Genomic DNA, 21,919 nt, shown 5'->3' on the forward strand with positions numbered 1-21,919 from the left:
ATACTCATACACCTTTGACATAACTGGGCCACGTTTGGTTGCTCTACTAATCTCTTCAGCTGTGACTGGCAGTTCATCAATGTATGAAAAATAAAATACTTCTTCCCTATTGAGTGTAACTTGTGATGGGGAAGGCAATCTAGACATAGCATCAGCATTACTGTGATCAGCTGATCGTCTGTATTCAATATCATATGTATATGCTGACAAAATCAAAGCCCATCTCTGCATTCGGGCTGCAGCTAATGTCGGAACTGGGGCTTTGGATGGAGGATTGCTGTCAGGGGCTTATGGTTATTAATGATGGTAAACTTATGACCATACAAGTATTTGTGGAACTTCTTGACCCCAAAAATTAATGCCAAAGCTTCCCTTTCGATTTGCGCATAATTACTCTCACTGGCGCTGACAGTGCATGAAGCAAAAGCAATTGGTCTCTCCTCCCCACCAAGTAATACATGAGAGATCACTGCCCCAACTCCATACGGAGAGGCGTCACATGCTAGCTTGATCTCCTTAGATACAGCAGAATGAACTAACATGGTGCTCTCCACAAATTGTTGTTACACTCCTTGAATGCTGTATCGCATTTTTCTGACCACTGCCAATGGACCTGTTTTTTCAATAGTTCATTCAGTGGATGTAATACTGTAGCCAAATTTGGTAGGAACTTCCCATAATAGTTCAAAAGACCCAAAAATGATCGAAGTTCAGTGACATTCTTGGGAGTGGGTGCATTTCTGATTGCTTCCAGCTTTCCCTTGGTTGGATGTAAACCATCTTTGTCTACTCTGTACTCTAAGTACTCCACTGAGTTTTCAAATATCTCGCACTTGCGAGCAGACACTTTGTGCTTCTCCAGCCGTTTGAGGACTTCATTCAATAAGTTATTATGAATTTGCCTATTTGGTGCTGAAATTAATATGTCATCTAAATAACATACTACCCCTTCAATACCTTGCAAAATCTGATTCATTACCCCTTGGAATATGGCAGGGGCGGAAGACACTCCAAACGGCAGCCTATTAAATTGATATAGGCCTAGATGAGTATTTATAGTCAAACATGACTTGGACTCCTCATCTAGTTCAAGCTGTAAGTAGGCATTTGTAAGATCCAACTTTGAGAAGATCTGACCACCTGTCAGTGTTGTGAACACATCTTCTACATTTGGCAATGTATTGGGGACATTACCCTCTAGAACCTGGTTTACGGTTACTTTATAATCACCACACAATCTTACCTTACCATCGGACTTAGGTACACCAACAATGGGTGTAGCCCAATTACATCGATCTATCTTAGAAATAATGTTCTCAGTCTCTAGTCTTTTGAGTTCTTGCTCAACTTTCTCCTTGAGCGCATATGGTACGGAACGTAGCTTGTAGTAAACTGATCTAGCGTCCTTCTGTACCCTGACACTCGCCTTGAAGCCTTGGATCGGACTGCCCTTTTCGCAGAACACCTTCGAATAATTCTCGATGACATCATCCTTTGATGCAAATCTCGTTTCAATACGAAAAATCTCACTCCAATTCAGCTCAGTGATCCCAACCAATTTCTTCCTAGTAAGGCAGGCTTGTCTCCTGCCACTACTATTTGAGGCAAGCTCTGAAATTGATCCTTGTATTTCACCAGTATGGTGACACGACCTACCACAGGAATGTTCTCTCCCGAGTAGCCTCGCAGCTCCATCTTGGATTTCTCCAATAGGAAATCACGCAATTTGTCGAGGTATAGTGACTCCGGTACTACAATCACGGATGCACCAGTGTCGATTTCCATGGGTATCTTGAATCCTGCAACATCTATGTGGATTATGATACTTTTCGAATCGCTGTTAGTTAACCTCGTGCTCCGGGTGATGTTTATCTCTAACATCTCCTCGTCCTGTTATTTTTCTTCCATTTATGTAGTCTCTGGGAATTTCTACTCATAACTTTACCCTTCAGTCAGCATGCTTTTGCAAGATACACAGTTTTCCTGCAGATGAAACACTCTGCCTTCACATATGGACAACTTTGAGCAATGTGTTGTCCCAGGCACCGATAGCAGGACTTCAATGCTCAGTTACCATTGCCAGTTTCTGAGACTTTGGGGCTCAACCGCCTTTTACTTTTAACCTGCAGGCGATTCACCGCGGTTGTCTGATGACTGAAAATAGTATGAAATTCTCGGGAATATTGGTCGGCCATGTCCATTGGCATAGCTGTCTGACAAGCTAAATCAAAAGTCAAGTTCGGCGTTATCAATAACTTTCTTCTGATCGCATCATTTTCATCCCACAAACAAAGCATCACGCAATGCTCTGTCCTGAAAGTTTCCGAAATTACAGTGAATAGATAGCTTTTTTAATGCTACAACGTACTCACTGATATTTTCTTCGGCCTTCTGATTTCGTATTCCGAAACGATAATTTTCAGCAATTTCCAAGGGCACGGGGCTGCAGTGCTGAGAATCTGCTTCAGAGTTGTGTCCTTTGGCTTGTCAGGCACAAGCAAATTTATCAGGGTTTCATACACCTCGGGCCCTGCTTCAGTTAAGAAAATAGCCCTTTCTCGTTCCAACAGCATCCGGTTATTCTTTTCATCCTCGGGGACTTCGATGATATTATTTGCAGTGAAAAACATTTCTAGCCAATCCACTTATGCTCTGAAACTTTCACAGTCGCATTGAAACTCCCCCAAATGCCCTATTACCCCCATAGGTACAGCCATCTGGATTCTGGCAGTCCAAACAAATGTGCTTGTAATTTTCCTTGGATTTCTAGCTGTTAATCTAATCAGAGAAGTTCTCAAAGTCTCTCTGTCAGCTGGCTGAATCCTTCAGCTTTGTTTTATCCGCTTAATCCCATCCTCATCGCTATTGTGATATTTCCAGAAGAGCACACAGCACACACAGCCTTTAAGATGGCAGAAGCTTCCAGAAGTCTCCTTATCAGTTGACCTGGTCTCTTTATTATAAACAGCACTGGCTGCAGTAACACATGAGCCCACAGTGTGGAGCTACAGACATTACAAATGACAACAGAAATACTATACACAACACATTTCCAAAGGTGAAGGTTTCCACACAAAATGAACTGTATCCGATGAAAGCACGTGGATTGGCTCAGAGATAATGACCATCAGTTTAGTCATCATTGCCAGTGGAATGCACTGCTGAATAATTGGTGCAAATAAGCAAAAGTCCTTGGATTCCAAACACTCATCTTCATTTAGACCTGCCCTCCTACAGCAAAATAACACAAACACACAAAACTAATCTCATTATTCCAATGTGAACATAAATGATGGAAAATTACGCCCAACTGTTCGAGGCTGAAGGAAATATTACAGTCGTGATATTATTCAGGTTCTCTTAGTCATAGCTGCACTTGAATCGCAGAAGTATCAATTGACCTTTGATTTGTTGATTCCATCTCTGATCCCGTTTCCCGTTCAACCATTCTCACCTTTGGATGCATCATGCGAAAATTATTCCGTTTTCTAGTTCTAAGTTTATTTGTGGACATTTTAATAAATGCTATGATAATATCATGGATAATATCATGATAATATCATTGGAGAGGAACTGCAGTCATCTCAAATACCACAAAGAGAGAAATCTCTATGTAGGTATCTTTTGGCCACCTCTCTTATATTTTTATAAAAGAAAGACTTGCATTTCTATAGCGCCTTTCACGACCACCGGACATCCCAAAGTGCTTTACAGCCAATGAAGTACTTTTGGAGTGTAGTCATTATTCTAATGTAGGAAACACGACAGCCCCAAGTTGCGCACAGCAAGATTCCACTAACAGCAATGTTATCATGATCAAATAATCTGTTTTTTAGTGATGTTGATTGAGGGATAAATATTGGCCAGGACACCGGAGCTAACTCACCTGCACTTCTTCAGAATAGTGTCATGGGATCTTTTACGTCCACCTGAGAGGGCAGACGAAGCCTTGGTTTAACATCTCATCCAAAAGACGGCGCTCCCCCAGCACTGCACTGGAATGTCAGCCTAGATTTTTGTACTCAAGTCCCTGGAATGGAACTTGAACCCACAACCTTCTGACTCAGAAGCGAGTGTGCTACCTACATTTTTTTAATAATATTAATAATTATTGAACATTAAGAACATTTACAACATCGTGATGATTCTATTGTATCATACAAATCCATTTTGCCCCTCTGCACAGCCGTTCCTCCAACACATATTAACATCAAAACCTGAAGTTTAATTTGTCTCCTGTAACATATAATAATCTACTGTACTTTACAAATTGCTCATAAAATACTATCTTTAAATCCTTTTCTGAATAAAACATCCACAGAGCCTTATCATGATCTTTGAGTTTATATTTAAAATACTCTTTTAGGTTTATTCTCCTCCACTTAAAAAACAGAGCATTCCTTCTTTACAAAATCACAAATCTAGCAAACTGAACATTACATTAATTGCCGCTCCGCTAGACTCGGGCAGACTCTCCTGAAAACCCCATCTCAAAATGGAGTCCCACGCGATTCCCATTCTTGCTCTTTGGTCCTCACCCAGGAAGAAAACCTCACACAACTGTCGAACATAGTACTTAAAATCCTTTAACTGCGGACATAACACCAGCAAATGGGACAGAGTCTCATTCCGCGTCCCACACACTGGGCAAGTTGCCCCCTCTACTCACCCAATCTTACATAAGACTATCATGGTAAACATACAGTTCAATCCACTCTGGACATTTAAAACTCACCCACACTCCCTTCCAAATCCTGTTGAAGTCCAGCTGTGGGTATATATTCTGCCAAAACTCTTGATCAGCAGGCGTCTTAAATCTCCATTCTCTAAATGCCCCATAGAAATCTTCAGTATTACAGTTGTCAACTTGGACCAACTCTTCCCCTTTCTCCAGCAGAAAGCTTGGAAAAGCGGGACGCATTACACCTCCTTTGGAGATTTGTGTATTTATTTCTTCCATCCAATCCTGTGGCATTGCCCTCACAATCTTCTCACACATGATCATAATTGCTTTTTCCTCTACCTCCTGATCTTCCTCCCAAACCATGTCCCTCACTATCGCTTCCGGCAACCAACCTGGAATTACCTCATTTAATACATCTTTCACACATATAGAAACATAGAAACATAGAAACATAGAAAATAGGTGCAGGAGTAGGCCATTCGGCCCTTCTAGCCTGCACCGCCATTCAATGAGTTCATGGCTGAACATTCAACTTCAGTACCCCATTCCTGCTTTCTCGCCATACCCCTTGATCCCCCTAGCAGTAAGGACCTCATCTAACTCCTTTTTGAATATATTTAGTGAATTGGCCTCAACAACTTTCTGTGGTAGAGAATTCCACAGGTTCACCACTCTCTGGGTGAAGAAGTTCCTCCGCATCTCGGTCCTAAATGGCTTACCCCTTATCCTTAGACTGTGACCCCTGGTTCTGGACTTCCCCAACATTGGGAACATTCTTCCTGCATCTAACCTGTCTAACCCCGTCAGAATTTTATATGTTTCTATGAGGTCCCCTCTCATTCTTCTGAACTCCAGTGAATACAAGCCCAGTTGATCCAGTCTTTCTTGATAGGTCAGTCCCGCCATCCCGGGAATCAGTCTGGTGAACCTTCGCTGCACTCCCTCAATAGCAAGAATGTCCTTCCTCAGGTTAGGAGACCAAAACTGTACACAATACTCCAGGTGTGGCCTCACCAATGCCCTGTACAACTGTAGCAACACCTCCCTGCCCCTGTACTCAAATCCCCTTGCTATGAAGGCCAACATGCCATTTGCTTTCTTAACCGCCTGCTGCACCTGCATGCCAACCTTCAATGACTGATGTACCATGACACCCAGGTCTCTTTGCACCTCCCCTTTTCCTAATCTGTCACCATTCAGATAATAGTCTGTCTCTCTGTTTTTACCACCAAAGTGGATAACCTCACATTTATCCACATTATACTTCATCTGCCATGCATTTGCCCACTCACCTAACCTATCCAAGTCGCTCTGCAGCCTCACAGCATCCTCCTCGCAGCTCACACTGCCACCCAACTTAGTGTTATCCGCAAATTTGGAGATACTACATTTAATCCCCTCATCTAAATCATTAATGTACAGTGTAAACAGCTGGGGCCCCAGCACAGAACCTTGCGGTACCCCACTAGTCACTGCCTGCCATTCTGAAAAGTACCCATTTACTCCTACTCTTTGCTTCCTGTCTGACAACCAGTTCTCAATCCATGTCAGTACACTACCCCCAATCCCATGTGCTCTAACTTTGCACATCAATCTCTTGTGTGGGACCTTGTCGAACGCCTTCTGAAAGTCCAAATATACCACATCAACTGGTTCTCCCTTATCCACTCTACTGGAAACATCCTCAAAAAATTCCAGAAGATTTGTCAAGCATGATTTCCCTTTCACAAATCCATGCTGACTTGGACCTATCATGTCACCTCTTTCCAAATGCACTGCTATGACATCCTTAATAATTGATTCCATCATTTTACCCACTACCGATGTCAGGCTGACCGGTCTATAATTCCCTGTTTTCTCTCTCCCTCCTTTTTTAATACCAGCTTTTATAAAAGCTTGATTAAATAATAACTCTCCTTCAATGTTGATCAACCTGTTCAAAAATAAGGGCTGTCCAAAAATTCCTCAGCACCTTTGGGCATAAACTGCACACTTTTAAAAATTGGGCCCAAGTGTCTACAACCCCCTTATAAAACCTAGGGAGGGGTTTAATCAATTTCAAAAACATATTGTTGTATTCCATATAAAATATTCCCTGTCCTCCTATCCCACTTAATTTCAAAAAATGCTGGAAACAACTCTTCCAAAAACTTGTATTTGATTTCTGAAGAAATCTCTTCACCCATTTAATTCTAAAGGCTTTTTTCTTCAAATCAATATCTGGGAAATTGAGTCCTCCCTGATTTTGCTGTCCAATGATGGTATTGTAAGCAACCAAAGCTGATTTCCCTTCCCAAAGAAACTTTACACAAGCCTCTCGGATGGACTTTGCTGCCCACTCAGGTATATCCTCCACCATCAACAAGTACCATTATTTAGATAACAGGAGAGCTGCCATCACTGTCGCTCTTCCTTGCACTTTCAACCACTTTCTCTCCCATCTTCCCCAAATCTTGTTAATTTTCAAAACCTTCGGTTCCCAATTTAGTCGATCCATTTCATCCTTCTTCTACCCCATCTGCACCCCCAGAACTTCCAAAACCTCCACCACCTTAAAAGGGCTTTCCTCCAACCAGTGCCCCCCCCTCCCACACTCCTTCCCACAACCAGGCATTGGGACTTAGTATAATTTACTCCGGCTCCTGAAGCTCTACAATATTTCTCCACTACTCCCATAGCTTTCCTCACTGACTCCACATTTCTCACCATTAAGGCTGTGTCACCTGCATATTGGTGTATCACGACACCGGCCCGGAACTGGGAACCGCACTCCCGACCACGCCTTGTTCCTTTCGCATCATGTAACCCAATGGTTCTGCTACCAATGTGTATAACAATGGGGACAGGGGACAACCCTGGCTCACTGATCTCTGTATTGGAAAATATTTGGATTAAAAAAAGATTACACTTAACATTGGAGGGAGAAAGATGCAGTAGATATTTTCTAGAGCAAGAGAAGGTGCGACAAAGGTTATCATTAACTGGAGAGATGAAGGTTGGGGAAAAGATCATGAATGAAAGTGGGGAAATTATGGAGGTGGCTAGTAGCTTTTATCAAGAGTTATATAGAAAAGAAGACATTTCCAAATTGGTGATGGAGAAGGTTAGTGCGTTTATTGAAGAGGGTTTAAAGGAGGATGAGAGAAGCATATGTGACAAAACTGAGGGAAACCTTAATTAAAAAATCCTTATCCACTCAATGACATTTTTTCCAAAACCAAATCTTTCCAAAACCAACAATAAAAACTCATGAGAGACTCTATCAAAGGCTTTTTCTTGATCCATCTTTAGCACATAAGCTTCCCTCCCACTCTCTTCCATGAGATCTATTGCATCTCGGATTGAGACCACAGAGTCAGCGATGTCCCGGCCTATGACTCCATAGGACTGAGAGGGCGAAACTATCTGCAGCATCACCTCTTCATACAATTGGCCGTAACCCTCGCCAAGATCTTATAATCCACATTTAATAATGTGATGGACCTCCAATTCTTCAGATCCTTTATTTTTATAAGCTAAACTTATGATACCTCATAGATGGGGCTAGGCTTCCCTCAATTTTAATCTCCTTAAAATCCTTTAACACTATTGGACTTAAAATCTCTAAAAATTCTTTATAAAATTCTGCACTTAATCCATCGGACCCTGGGCTTTTCCCCCTCTTCATTCCACTTATTGCTACTTTTATTTCCGCTAAACCGACTTCTTTGTCATACATGCTTCTCTCATCCTCCTTGTAAACCCTCCAATAAAAGCACTAACCTTTTCCATCGCCAATTTGGAAATGTCTTCTTTTGTATATAACTCTTGATAAAAGCTACTAGCCACCTCCATAATTTCCCCACTTTCATTCATGATCTTTTCCCCAATCTTCAATTCTCCAGTTAATGATAACCTTTGTCGCAACTTCTCTTGCTCTAGAAAATATCTACTGCATCTTTCTCCCTCCAATGCATCTTTAGCCTTTTCGTGAAGAACGGCCCCCTGGCATTTTTCAGCTTGCAATAATTTCCACTCTTCTTTTCAAACCTTCCACTTAGTCTCTGCTCCCTTATCCCTTCCGTCAACTGCTTTACAGATATCTGTAAACCTTCTGTTTATATTCTCTTCTTGAGGACGGTTAACTATTGCTCTTTCTTTTCCATAACGTACCGAAAAAATATTTACCTCATATTTGAAATTGTCTTACCAAATTCTTTTTTCTTTCAAGAATAAAGGTTCCTTCTGAGCATTCATTATTATATTTAAAATCCCTTCTTTAAAAGCAATTTCTTTCAGGTACTGATTGTTTAAAATCCACACCTCTGGACCGATCTTAACTCTGCTGTTCCTAATTTTAAGAACCAAAGCCGAGTGGTCACTAAAAAATACTTTTTTATAATAAATCTCCATCACCTCAGAACTTACTCTTCCCGCATTAACACTATCTATTCGGTTCAGTTTTAAAACTCACATAACCTCTTCTGGAGAACTCCCTTTTTATGGGATTCCGATCCCTCCATAGGTCTCTCAAATTTAAATTTGCCATCATTTTTACAATCATCTCTCTGGAGTTATCATCCTTAAAGGTCATCTGGGCTGAAATATCCATCCGAGATAAAAATACATTAAAATCCCCCACTATACAAGGGTTTTCCATCTCTGCCACTTCGAGAATAACCACCGAAAAAACTCACGTGTCATTCGGCGCATAGATATTAAAGAAATCATCTGCAAGACCATCAGCAGGCCAGGGCCATTAGAGGGAGCACGCGTGCTGCTGCAGGAGGGTGATGGCTGTGAAGAGAGCGACTGGATTGGACGTCACCAAGAACCAGGTCACTGATTGGAGCGTGAGTTACAGCAGAAGCGGCGAGGTTGGGGTGAACGAGTGGTGAGAGACTGTAAAGGGATATGGTCGGGGCCCAGGAGAGGTGAGGGCCCAGGGCCAGCCCACACTGCAATATGTGTGCGAACTAGGTCCGTGCAGCAGAGCTGTTCACCAGTCAACTTGGTTAATCCTTGCCACTGGACCAAGACCTAGCTCTGTCGAGCCCGTGTGGTGGCTGGTGTGTAACGGTCACCCCACGTTAAAAAATCCACCCACAGGCATCTTCCACCCTTCAACATGTAGTTCTGGATCTGGAATATTAGGTTTTTCATTGACACGTGTGAACTCATCCCTTTTTGGCGTGGAAGCAAGTCATCCTTGTTTTACCTATGAGATGATTAAAGAGATCACAATTCAATTCATCCATTTGCACTTTTAGCTGTAAAAATCTCCCCTCAATGTCCTTGTCCACCAATACAACATTCTCTTTTATGGATAAACTCACTAAAACAGCCAACCCGCCATGGTTATTATTTGCACAACTTGCAAGCATTTCGCCCTTCCAAACCTTCCGAACTCTTTCTAGGATATCCTCATCCCAAAAGGTTTCTTGCAGACACAACAGGTCAGTGCCTTTAAAACACTGCAACAACTACTGCAATTTTCTCTCCCCCCTCAGTCCGTTCACATTAATCGAGACCAACATTTTGGGCAGCTGTTGTGTTCTCCTGCAGCCTCCGGCTCTTTTTCACCTCCTGTTTGAACTTTCCCTGCAGTTTCAGCCTGTTCTTTACATTAAATTTAGGCCACAGAACTGCCCCTTTCCTTCCTTCTGCCCCTCACCAACGTTTCCCTTTCCACATGATGCCCCCCGCCCCCATTAATTCTATATCTCCATCCTCCTGGATCAGCTCCGATGGACTGGAGGATAGCTAATGTAACAGAATATTATCTGAATGGCGGCAGATTAGGAAAAGGGGAGGTGCAACGAGACCTGGGTGTCATGGTACATCAGTCATTGAAAGTTGGCATGCAGGTACAGCAGGCGGTTAAGAAGGCAAATGGTATGTTGGCCTTCATAGCTAGGGGATTTGAGTATAGGAGCAGGGAGGTGTTACTGCAGTTGTACAGGGCCTTGGTGAGGCCTCACCTGGAATATTGTGTTCAGTTTTGGTCTCCTAATCTGAGGAAGGACGTTCTTGCTATTGAGGGAGTGCAGCGAAGGTTCACCAGACTGATTCCAGGGATGGCTGGACTGACATATGAGGAGAGACTGGATCGACTGGACCTGTATTCACTGGAGTTTAGAAGGATGAGAGGGGATCTCATAGAAACATATAAGATTCTGACGGGACTGGACAGGTTAGATGCGGGAAGAATGTTCCCGATGTTGGGGAAGTCCAGGACCAGGGGACATAGTCTTAGGATCAGCCATGATCTTATTGAATGGCGGTGCAGGCTCGATGGGCCGAATGGCCTACTCCTGCACCTATTTTCTATGTTTCTATGTTTCTACCACGTTTGAAGAAAGGAGGGAGAGAGAAAACAGGGAATTATAGACTGGTTAGCCTGACAATGGTGGGGGAGAAAATGTTGGAATCAATTATTAAAGATCAAATAGCAGCGCATTTAGAAAGCAGTGACAGGATCGGTCCAAGTCAGCATGGATTTATGAAAGGGAAATCATGCTTGATGAATCTTGTGGAATTTTTTGAGGATGTAACTAGCAGAGTGGACAAGGGAGAACCAGTGGATGTGGTGTATTTGGACTTTCAAAAGGCTTTTGACAAGGTCCCACACAAGAGATTGCTGTGCAAAATTAAAGCACATGGTATTGGGGGTAATGTACTGATGTGGATAGAGAACTGGTTGGCAGACAGGAAGCAGAGAGTTGGGATAAACGAGTCCTTTTCAGAATGGCAGGCAGTGACTAGTGGAGTACCGCAGGGCTCAGTGCTGGGACCCCAGCTATTTACAATATACATAAATGATTTAGATGAAGGAATTGATTGTAATATCTACAAGTTTGCAGATGACACGAAACTGGTTGGCAGTGTGAGCTGTGAGGAGGATGCTGAAAGGCTGCAGGGTGACTGGGTTAGGCGAGTGGGCAAATGCATGGCAGATGCAGTATAATGTGGATAAACGTGAGGTGATCCACTTTGGTGGCAAAAACACAAAGGCAGAATATTATCTGAATGGTGGCAGATTAGGAAAGGGGGAGGTGCAACGAGAGCTGGGTGTCATGGTTCATCAGTCATTGAAAGTTGGCATGCAGGTACAGCAGGCGGTGAAGAAGGCAAATGGTATGTTGTTCTTCGTAGCTAGGGGATCTGAGTATTGGAGCAGGGAGGTCTTACTGCAGTTGTACAGGGCCTTGGTGAGGCCTCACCTGGAATATTTTGTTCAGTTTTGGTCTCCTAATCTGAGGAAGGACATTCTTGCTATTGAAGGAGTGCAGCGAAGGTTCACCAGACTGATTCCCGGGATGGTAGGACTGACATATGAGGAGAGACTGGATCGACTGGGCCTGTATTCACTGGAGTTTCGAAGGATGAGGGGGGATCTCATAGAAACGTATAAAATTCTGACGGGACTGGACAGGTTCGATGCAGGAAGAATGTTCCCGATGTTGGGGAAGTCCAGGACCAAGGGACACAGTCTAAGGCTAATGGGTAAGCCATTTAGGACTGAGATGAGGAGAAACTTCTTCACTCAGAGAGTTGTTAACCTGTGGAATTCCCTGCCGCAGAGAGTTGTTGATACCTATTCATTGGATATATGCAAGAGGGTGTTAGATGTAGCCCTTACGGCTAAAGGGATCAAGGGGTATGGAGAGAAAGCAGGAAAGTGGTACTGAGGTGAATGATCAGCCATGATCTTATTGAATGGTGGTGCAGGCTTGAATGGCCGAATGGCCTACTCCTGCACCTATTTTCTATGTTTCTATGTTTCTCCTCTGATTCCTCACTCTCGAGATCTTCTGTAATCTCCCGTCAGAAACAGAATCTCCCTTACAGAGTCCTCCAACAGTGCCACTCTCTTCGGCCTCACCTCCACCGCTGACCCTTGCTCCCCGTTTCATCTCTCTCTGGGACAATGGCGCATCTGCACCCATCTTGCTCCCTCTTGGCGTTTTTGTCTCCCTGCTCCCGTCCTGCTGCCCCTTTAAGCCTCCTGCCTCTTGCACCCTCTCCTGGTCTTGCCCCCTCCTGCTCCCCAAGATGTACAACTCCCCGTCTCTCTTTGGAGGACTTACACTTACCCCGCACCCTGCACCCGCCTCTGCTCTCCCCACGGACACCTGAAGGTGAGCCATATTATGGCTCGACTCTGTCCCTGATACGGGATGTCCGAGCGAAATGTCCAGATTTGCCACAGTTACAACAGTGCAGATCTGGACAGCTTCTTACTAAATGGTCGTGATCAAGACAGTAATAGCAAACCTTCACCTGGTTATTATGCAGAACACGGAAGTACTGCATTCCTTCCATTGTCTAAAAGTTCATGCTGTAGGGTAATGACTTCACCCCCTCTGGGAACTGCATTTTAAATAATGGGTTCCATCGGCTACCCGCGTTCCAGGATAGTATCTCCTTTTTATTACTGAGCAAAGTTTAATGTCTCACATCTCCACTTTTTTTATCAGCACATCGTCCTCAACATAAACCGGCAGGTTTAAGAATGAAACTACCAACTCTTTGGAATACAGCAAAGATACATCCAAGTCCTTCTCACCAACCTTCAGGTTCAGTAAAAGTCTCTCCACCTCCTCTCGGCCACTAACCGTCACCTCGAATCCAACATTCCGCTTTGGTCAGCAAGCAAAGCAACTTCCCTCACCGCAGTCATAGAAACATAGAAAATAGGTGCAGGAGCAGGCCATTCGACCCGTCGAGCCTGCACCGCCATTCAATGAGTTCATGGCTGAACATGCAACTTCAGTACACCATTCCTGCTTTCTCGCCATACACCTTGATCCCCCGAGTAGTAAGGACTACATCTAACTCATTTTTGAATATATTTAGTGAATTGGCCTCAACAACTTTCTGTGGTAGAGAATTCCACAGGTTCACCACTGTCTGGGTGAAGAAGTTTCTCCTCATCTCAGTCCTAAATGGCTTACCCCTTATCCTTAGACTGTGACCCCTGGTTCTGGACTTCCCCAACATTGGGAACATTCTTCCTGCATCTAACCTGTCTAAACACGTCAGAATTTTAAATGTTTCTATGAGATCCCCTCTCATTCTTCTGAACTCCAGTGCATACAAGCCCAGTTGGTCCAGTCTTTCTTGATATGTCAGTCCCGCTATCCCGGGAATCAGTCTGATGAACCTTCGCGACACTCCCTCAATAGCAAGAATGTCCTTCCTCAAGTTAGGAGACCAGAACTGTACACAATACTCCAGGTGTGGCCTCACCAAGGCCCTGTACAACTGTAGCAACACCTCCCTGCCCCTGTACTCAAATACCCTCGCTATGAAGGCCAACATGCCATTTGCTTTCTTAACCGCCTGGTGTACCTGCATACCAACCTTCAATGACTGATGTACCATGACACCCAGGTCTCGTTGCACCTCCCCTTTTCCTAATCTGTCACCATTCAGATAATAGTCTGTCTCTCTGTTTTTACCACCAAAGTGGACAACCTCACATTTATCCACATTATACTTCATCTGCCATGCATTTGCCCACTCACCTAACCTATCCAAGTCACTCTGCAGCCTCATAGCATCCTCCTCGCAGCTCACACTGCCACCCAACTTAGTGTCATCCGCAAATTTGGAGATACCACATTTAATCCCCTCGTCTAAATCATTAATGTACAATGTAAACAGCTGGGGCCCCAGCACAGAACCTTGCGGTACCCCACTAGTCACTGCCTGCCATTCTGAAAAGTACCCATTTACTCCTACTCTTTGCTTCCTGTCTGCCAACCAGTTCTCAATCCAAGTCAGCATACTACCCCCAATCCCATGTGCTTTAACTTTGCACATTAATCTCTTGTGTGGGACCTTGTCGAAAGCCTTCTGAAAGTCCAAATACACCACATTAACTGGTTCTCCCTTGTCCACTCTACTGGAAACATTCTCAAAAAATTCCAGAAGATTTGTCAAGCATGATTTCCCTTTCACAAATCCATGCTGACTTGGACCTATCATGTCACCTCTTTCCAAATGCGCTGCTATGACATCCTTAATAATTGATTCCATCATTTTACCCAATACCGATGTCAGGCTGACCGGTCTATAATTCCCTGTTTTCTCTCTCCCTTCTTTTTTAAAAAGTGGGGTTACATTGGCTAGCCTCCACTCCATAGGAACTGATCCAGAGTCTATGGAATGTTGGAAAATGACTGTCAATGGATCCGCTATTTCCAAGGCCACCTCCTTAAGTACTCTGGGATGCAGTCCATCAGGCCCTGGGGATTTATCGGCCTTCAATCCCATCAATTTCCCCAACACAATTTCCCGACTAATAAGGATTTCCCTCAGTTCCTCCTTCTTACTGGACCCTCTGACCCCTTTTATATCCGGAAGGTTGTTTGTGTCCTCCTTAGTGAATACCGAACCAAAGTACTTGCTCAATTGGTCTGCCATTTCTTTGTTCCCCATTATGACTTCCCCTGATTCTGACTGCAGCGGGCCTACGTTTGTCTTTACTAACCTTTTTTTCTTTACATATCTATGGAAGCTTTTGCAGTCTGTCTTAATGTTCCCTGCAAGCTTCCTCTCGTACTCCATTTCCCTGCCCTAATCAAACCCTTTGTCCTCCTCTGCTGAGTTCTAAATTTCTCCCAGTCCCCGGGTTCGCTGCTATTTCTGGCCAATTTGTATGCCACTTCCTTGGCTTTAATACTATCCCTGATTTCCCTTGATAGCCACGGTTGAGCCATCTTCCCTTTTTTATTTTTACGCCAGACAGGGATGTACAATTGTTGTAGTCCATCCATGCGGTCTCTAAATGTCTGCCATTACCCATCCACTGTCAACCCCTTAAGTATCATTCGCCAATCTATCCTAGCCAATTTACGCCTTATACCTTCAAAGTTAGCCTTCTTTAAGTTCTGGACCATGGTCTCTGATTTAACTGTTTCATTCTCCATCCTAATGTAGAATTCCACCAGATTATGGTCACTCTTCCCTAAGGGGCCTCGCACAATGAGATTGCTAATTAATCCTCTTTCATTACACAACACCCAGTCTAAGATGGCCTAGTTGGTTCCTCGACATATTGGTCGAGAAAACCATCCCTTATGCACTCCAGGAAATCCTCCTCCACCGTATTGCTTCAAGTTTGGTTAGCCCAATCTATGTGCATATTAAAGTCACCCATGATAACTGCTGCACCTTTATTGCATGCATCCCTAATTTCCTGTTTGAAGCCCTCCCCAACATCACTACTACTGTTTGGAGGTCTGTACACAACTCCCACTAATGTTTTTTGCCCTTTGGTTTTCTGCAGCTCTACCCATATAGATTCCACATCATCCAAGCTAATGTACCACCTGTATGATATCTCAAGCTCGCATCTCCTTATCCTGGCAGTGAACCACCACCGTGTTTTCTTTTCCAAACCTCCTGGGGTACCAACCCAAATCTTTGGGCCTTTTATTCTCCCTTCTAAAGACATTCTCTCCCCTGATTAAATTCACACTGGGAGCATTGTGCTCTGAGGGGCCCGGCACGCCAGGCCCCTCAGCAGCATCTGGTTGATGTTTATGGACCAAAAAAGCCCCAAAATGTGAAAACAAAAAAACAAAAACCCACCACCAGCTTTTTACAAACTCACTCTAACCCGTAATCAGCAGCACCTGCTCACTCCTAGCCCCTCCCACCGAGAGTGCTACCCACTGAGCCACAGCTGACACTGCTGGTCCGATATCACCTGGAAACAGACATTTTTATGCAAATTCTCCCTTCATTGCGTGCAGCACTAGCAGCGATGGAGTGCTATCGAATGAGAACTGAGAGATGCCATTGTAATAGTTAGATTGTTGTAAAATATTATAAGAACTCCATAACCGGCCCCTTTTATCAATCGATGACATATTATTATCTGATGATACCACATAATCCATACTCATTCCAGAGATGTATCTGATTGTCTCTTGAATCCCATTGAACTTAATTATTGGCTGAAGAACTTTGAAAAAGCTTCGACATGATCAAGCACTATATAAATCCAAGTATCATCATGACAGCCCCTTTATGGCCTTCCCTCGCATTTATTCCACAACTATATTACCCTTTGGGTGATAAGATTTCACCTGATTTCCCTGCTCTGCTTATTTGCCAACTCTAAATTCTTTGACGCATGGGGACAATTTTAATTTGTCCCGCCATCGGGAAACTGATAGGATCGGCTGCAATGCCCTGCTTGAAGCCAATGGAGAATAGCATGGGCGGGGATTAAAACGGGCGTTCCCCCAATCCCGTGGGTCTCGGTCTCGGTGAGTTAGATAAAACCCCCTCCCCCGCCCTCCGGCCCCCGCCATTATTTCTGATAGTCACTGGGAGCTGTCACTAAGACAACATATGATAGCAATGATTGGGAGTCCTGGTAAATCCAAAAGCCTAGAAATTGGATTGTTTAGGGGTGGTAACTCTCTCTCTCTCTCTCTCTCTCTCTCTCGAGGGGTGAGCCTTTGCACCAGGCGCAGAAGTCTTGACCCTCGCGGAAAATTGGGGTTACCGCCCTCTAAATCAAGCCCTCCACTTCCTTCCTGGGATTTGAGCAGGGCGCACGGCCCAGCAGCGCTGCGCACTGGGCCGCATAGTGCTGCCGCATACGAGGATAGCTTCCCTGAAGTAAAGGGAACGGCCCAAGCTACATACTCTGCATAATAGGAGCCCACCTCCCAGGACCACCGGGGAGCGCGTGCTGGGCTGAGCGATCGCGGCACCGACCCTGCGACCAGGGCGGCACCGGAGTGGGAAGTGAAACGACTGATTTTAATTTGCAGCAGCCCGCCACCTCTCCTTTAATATTTGCCCCGGTTCCCGGCCGGCCGCCGGGTACCCATCCGCTGGCCCACGGTGATCGTGACATCATCACCGTGCACATCGCCCTGTTATCGCCCAGCGCAGCTTCAGGGGGCCAAACGCAATTTAAGCGATGACCTCACGATCTCCGGACGCAGGAGTTCGCCGCGCAACGCTGTCGCGCCGCTGATAAATTCCCGCCGAATTTAGCGGGAGTCGTTAGTGGCGCTGCGCCCGCTCGCAGTCATTTGTGCTCCGGAGGCGTAAATGCACACAATTTCTCGCCCAGAGAGTTTGTCTGATGCCGTACTATGCCATTCAGTAATGCTCATGTAAGATACATTTCTACGTAGGATTCGGATTTGCTTTAAACTCATATGATTGAAATTTTTGGTTTCTTTTTAATTATGAAATGGTTAAAAGTTGTTCATTCCCAGGATGCTTTATGATTTGATGTGTCAGGTAAAAATTTAGCTGACAGTGTGTGTTTAATTGTTTCCAGGATGTGCAAGACTTGTGTCTCTTGACTTGTATTCATGGCCATGTTAGGAAACAGTTAGCCAAGGCAATTTTAAGCTAAGGAGATGGAACAATGATGTCAGGATAAAAACAAGTTAGCATCTGTTGCTTTGTAGGAAATATATTCTTTCTTGGGGTCTTGTTCACAATAAAATTTTCATGCCATAATCAATCAGCAATGACGGTATTCCGTGAGAAGTGGTCTGTAAAGATCTTGAGATTTCTTTAACAATTTGTGGAGAAAAGCAGGTTTGGAAAGGAACAACAACAAGACCCTCCCCAGGGAAAGCCCCCACGGTAGTATGGTTTATTTCGCTATATGTCTACTGTTTAAAGATATTGTGCGTGTCTGGACTTGGTCGAACACAATAAACGGATTTATGTTGCATCCATATTTGGGCCGCGATCTCGCCAACCGTGGCTGGACTGGGGCGGCCGGTGTTGGTAGCAGGTGGTGACCCCGCTCCTGGTTCCAGTCCACACTGTGTGAAGAATCTTCCGTTGATGGGACTTGTTAAACCCGTCCTCCAAGGTCCCCGGCCAATTGAAGGAAGTGGGTCTAATGATGTCATTTGATGACGCGTCATCAGCCAGTTTCCTCAAAGGGACCAGGGCCAACTTAAATTTGACAGTTGTGCTGTCAGTGTTCTACAGCAGTGAGGTGCTGCAAACACTGACAATCACAACACAGAGGTGCAGGGCTGCACCCAGGCTCTCCCATCACTCCCTCCGTATGCTTATGGAGGGACTCAGCATGCAGGAAGGTTCTCTTCCCTTCCAATGGGCAGAAGAGACCTCCCAGGGCACCAACACAGCTGGTTGCACATTGCACAGGAGGGCGCAAGCAGAAATGTCGTCAGGAGGACCAGGTTGCAGTGACACAACCTCTCAGTAGATCATGAAACATTACTGCAAAGCCACACTCAACCTCATCCTGCTGTGCCTCTCATCACATCCCCATCACTTTTCCCTACCCTACTCCTGCACATCCTTACTCACACCAACTGACCTTGTACCTCCATCCATCCCTCCCACTCTATCTACATTATCGCATCCCCATCTAACTAGCCACACCTTACACTCATCCTTATCCAATCATATCAACTAGCAACACACAAGGATTGGTACTTGTATCTTTTAGCCAATGTTCATGTAGAATTTCTGCTAATATGTTGTCAAAAGATGAAATCTTTATTTTGAACACTTTGCGTTCTTGGACAGGTTTGTGTGCATCTTTGGAAGTGGTTTAGTGGGTTGCAGTGAATGGTGAGACATAACAGTACCCCCCACAATGGTGATGAGTGAGAAAGGAATGGCTCGGGCATTGCAGGGATGCTTTATGGTGTTAGTGTGGCATAGTGCCAACCTGGTACATCATGTGGCAGTCAGGGTGTACAACATGAGGAGAAGTAAATGTGGCCATGGTGAGTCCATCACTGGCATCCTGGGCAGCAATGTGGTCGGGTGCTGATGCCTTGTGTTCTGTGCAGCATCAGGTGATTACGGAGAAGGTTGGTGTTGTTGGTGGTGATGCTGATATGTTTAGTGATGTTGGTGTGGGGGCTGAGCATGGTGCTATTCTGAGGACCAAGGTGAGATTTTCTCAAGGACACCAATGCTGCTGGAATAGATGGCAGGTGAAGTTGAGATGACAGAAGCGATCTGTCACTGGTGAGAGAGGTTGCTCCAAGGGAGGTGACAGTGAATAGAGAGTTCACCGCAAACTCTTCCGAACTGCATACAGCTCAAAAGTGTCTTCCAAATCCTGAAGGCTTCAACTTTTGAGATTGGAAAGTGAACAGCTGTGAAATGGTAGCTTTTATACCACTTCTGCAGCTGTTAAATAGCCAAGGCAATGGAGAGTCAATGAGAACCCGACACACTTACCTGACGTGAAGCCCGAGTGACGGGAAGCTCCTGAAAAAGTACATGATTTTTAAATACCTCTTAATAATGTTAATTGGCTAGCCCACCACTTGATATTGGGTCTGTGAACTGCAGCCAGACCCAACACTTTGGAAACTGACTCCGCCCCCCGCTCCCGACCCCCGCTGTCAATCACAACCATTTTATCAGCGGGACCACCTTCAAACCTGCACTTGGAGGGCTGGGAAGATTCCAGCCTTGGAGTCAGAAATCGAACTTGTTACAGTCATGAAACTACAATCAAATAAAGGTAACGTGACAGCACACCACACTGAGGCTTCAGTGCCCTGGAGTGATAACATGTAGGCCTGAGCCCGTGACTTGCTCATCAGGCTATGTCAGCATAGCGAGGTACTTCTTCACAGACTGAGAAACAAATTCAGAGAATGAACTAGCGAGGGGTTGCTCACCGGTTGGGAACAGGTCCTTATCCCATCCCCTTGACTGGGTAAAACCCCAAAAAGCAGAAGGATAGAAAAATAAAACTATCAGAAAAAACACCTAGGGTGCAAAATTCCCCTGCTGTGTGCCTCCCTTTAGCACCTCTAAGGGGCACTAACGGGGTGCAAAAGTGTTTTTGTCCTGGTGGGGGGGGGTCGCTATTGGCTCCTGTGAAATTGTGAAGCCTGTAGTACCACGCCCCCACTGGTAGTGCCCGGGTCACTGGAATTCAGAGCCTGCCCAGAGAGGAGTTGGCCTAGCATTGCGCTCCACTTCTGACAGGGGCAGTAAGCCCAATTTCGCTTCCGGGGAGGAATTTCTACACCGGGCACAGAATCTCCGGCCTTGCCCTTCAAATAAATCTTCGGCGTCCCTCCTGCAGATTGTGGCCTCTCCTCGCTGCTACAATCGCTGACCATCCCCCCCGTTCACACCAAGCCCCGATCCTAAGCCTCCTGCCAGGCTCTGACCCTCTGACAGGATTCTTGTCGGTTTAAGCAGAGAAAACAAGCAAGCTAGCTTAGTTAATTGGACAGCTAGTAAAAACTGGTTCCCTAAACAGGCCAGTGGTGAGTCAGCCAGGAACAGTATAAAAAGAGGGGGCTTGGTGCAATCTTGCTCAGAGTGCAGCGGCAGGTCAGAGTGCAAAGGTGAGAGTTTGGTAAATGGGAGAGTTCGGGCAAGTGGGAGGTGTTGCGTTGTCTTGTTTTCCCCACCAGTGCTGACTCCCCGACCTGGGAGGAAAATAAATCGACGTGTGACGTCACAGCTAGAGGTTCGGGGACGTCGGAGTGGCCTATAATGGTGAGCTGGTGCAGCTGCAGCAAGGAGACAAGGCAAAAAAGTAGAAAGAAATCGAAAGGTGACGTCACAGCCAAGGGGGTAAGTGATTGGCTGGTGATTGATGAGGAGTTTTTTCTTTTTCTTTTCTTTATCAGTAAGTAACCTTTAGCATTATTGTTGCCAAATTAAGTTAATCTAGGGGTTAAGTCATGGCAGGAGAGCTCAGGCACGTGTTATGCTCCTCCTGAACTTCCAGTGTCCCTGACGACTACATATGCGGGAAGTGTATCCGCCTGCAGCTCCTGACAGTCCACATTGCGGCACTAGAGCTGCGAGTGGATTCACTCTGGAGCATCCACGATGCTGAGAATGATGTGAATAGCATGTTTAGTGAGTTGGTCTTACCACAGGTAAAGGTTAGACAGCCAGATAGGGAATGGGTGACCAACAGGTAGAGCAGTGGAAGGAAGGTAGTGCAAGGGTCCCCTGCGGTCATCCTCCTGCAAAACAGATACACTGCTTTGGATACTGTTGAGGGGGATGACTCATCAGGGGAGGGCAGCAGCAGCCAAGTCCATGGCACCATGGGTGGCTTTGCTTTACAGGAGGGATGAGGTCCTACAAGACGAATTTAGGGAGCTAGAAGCTAAGTTAAAAAGTAGGACCTCAAAAGTAGTAATCTCAGGATTGCTACCAGTGCCACGTGCTAGTCAGAGTAGGAATCGCAGGATAGCTCAGAGGAATATGTGGCTTGAGGAGTGATGCAGAAGG

General features: G+C 45.1%; 1 protein-coding gene across 1 annotated transcript in view; it reads right to left on the reverse strand.

Moving 5' to 3' along the window:
* Positions 1-2,825: 2,825 nt before the first annotated feature.
* Positions 2,826-21,919, reverse strand: part of LOC139276474 (transmembrane protease serine 3-like) — a 68,365-nt gene continuing 49,271 nt past the window's right edge. Inside the window, exon 10 of the mRNA XM_070894515.1 lies at positions 2,826-3,005. Coding sequence (XP_070750616.1) covers positions 2,826-3,005 — 180 coding nt within the window. The remainder of the gene's footprint in view (positions 3,006-21,919) is intronic.

This window comes from Pristiophorus japonicus, chromosome 11 (assembly GCF_044704955.1).
Source record: "Pristiophorus japonicus isolate sPriJap1 chromosome 11, sPriJap1.hap1, whole genome shotgun sequence".
In the NCBI taxonomy this organism is placed as follows: domain Eukaryota; kingdom Metazoa; phylum Chordata; class Chondrichthyes; family Pristiophoridae; genus Pristiophorus; species Pristiophorus japonicus.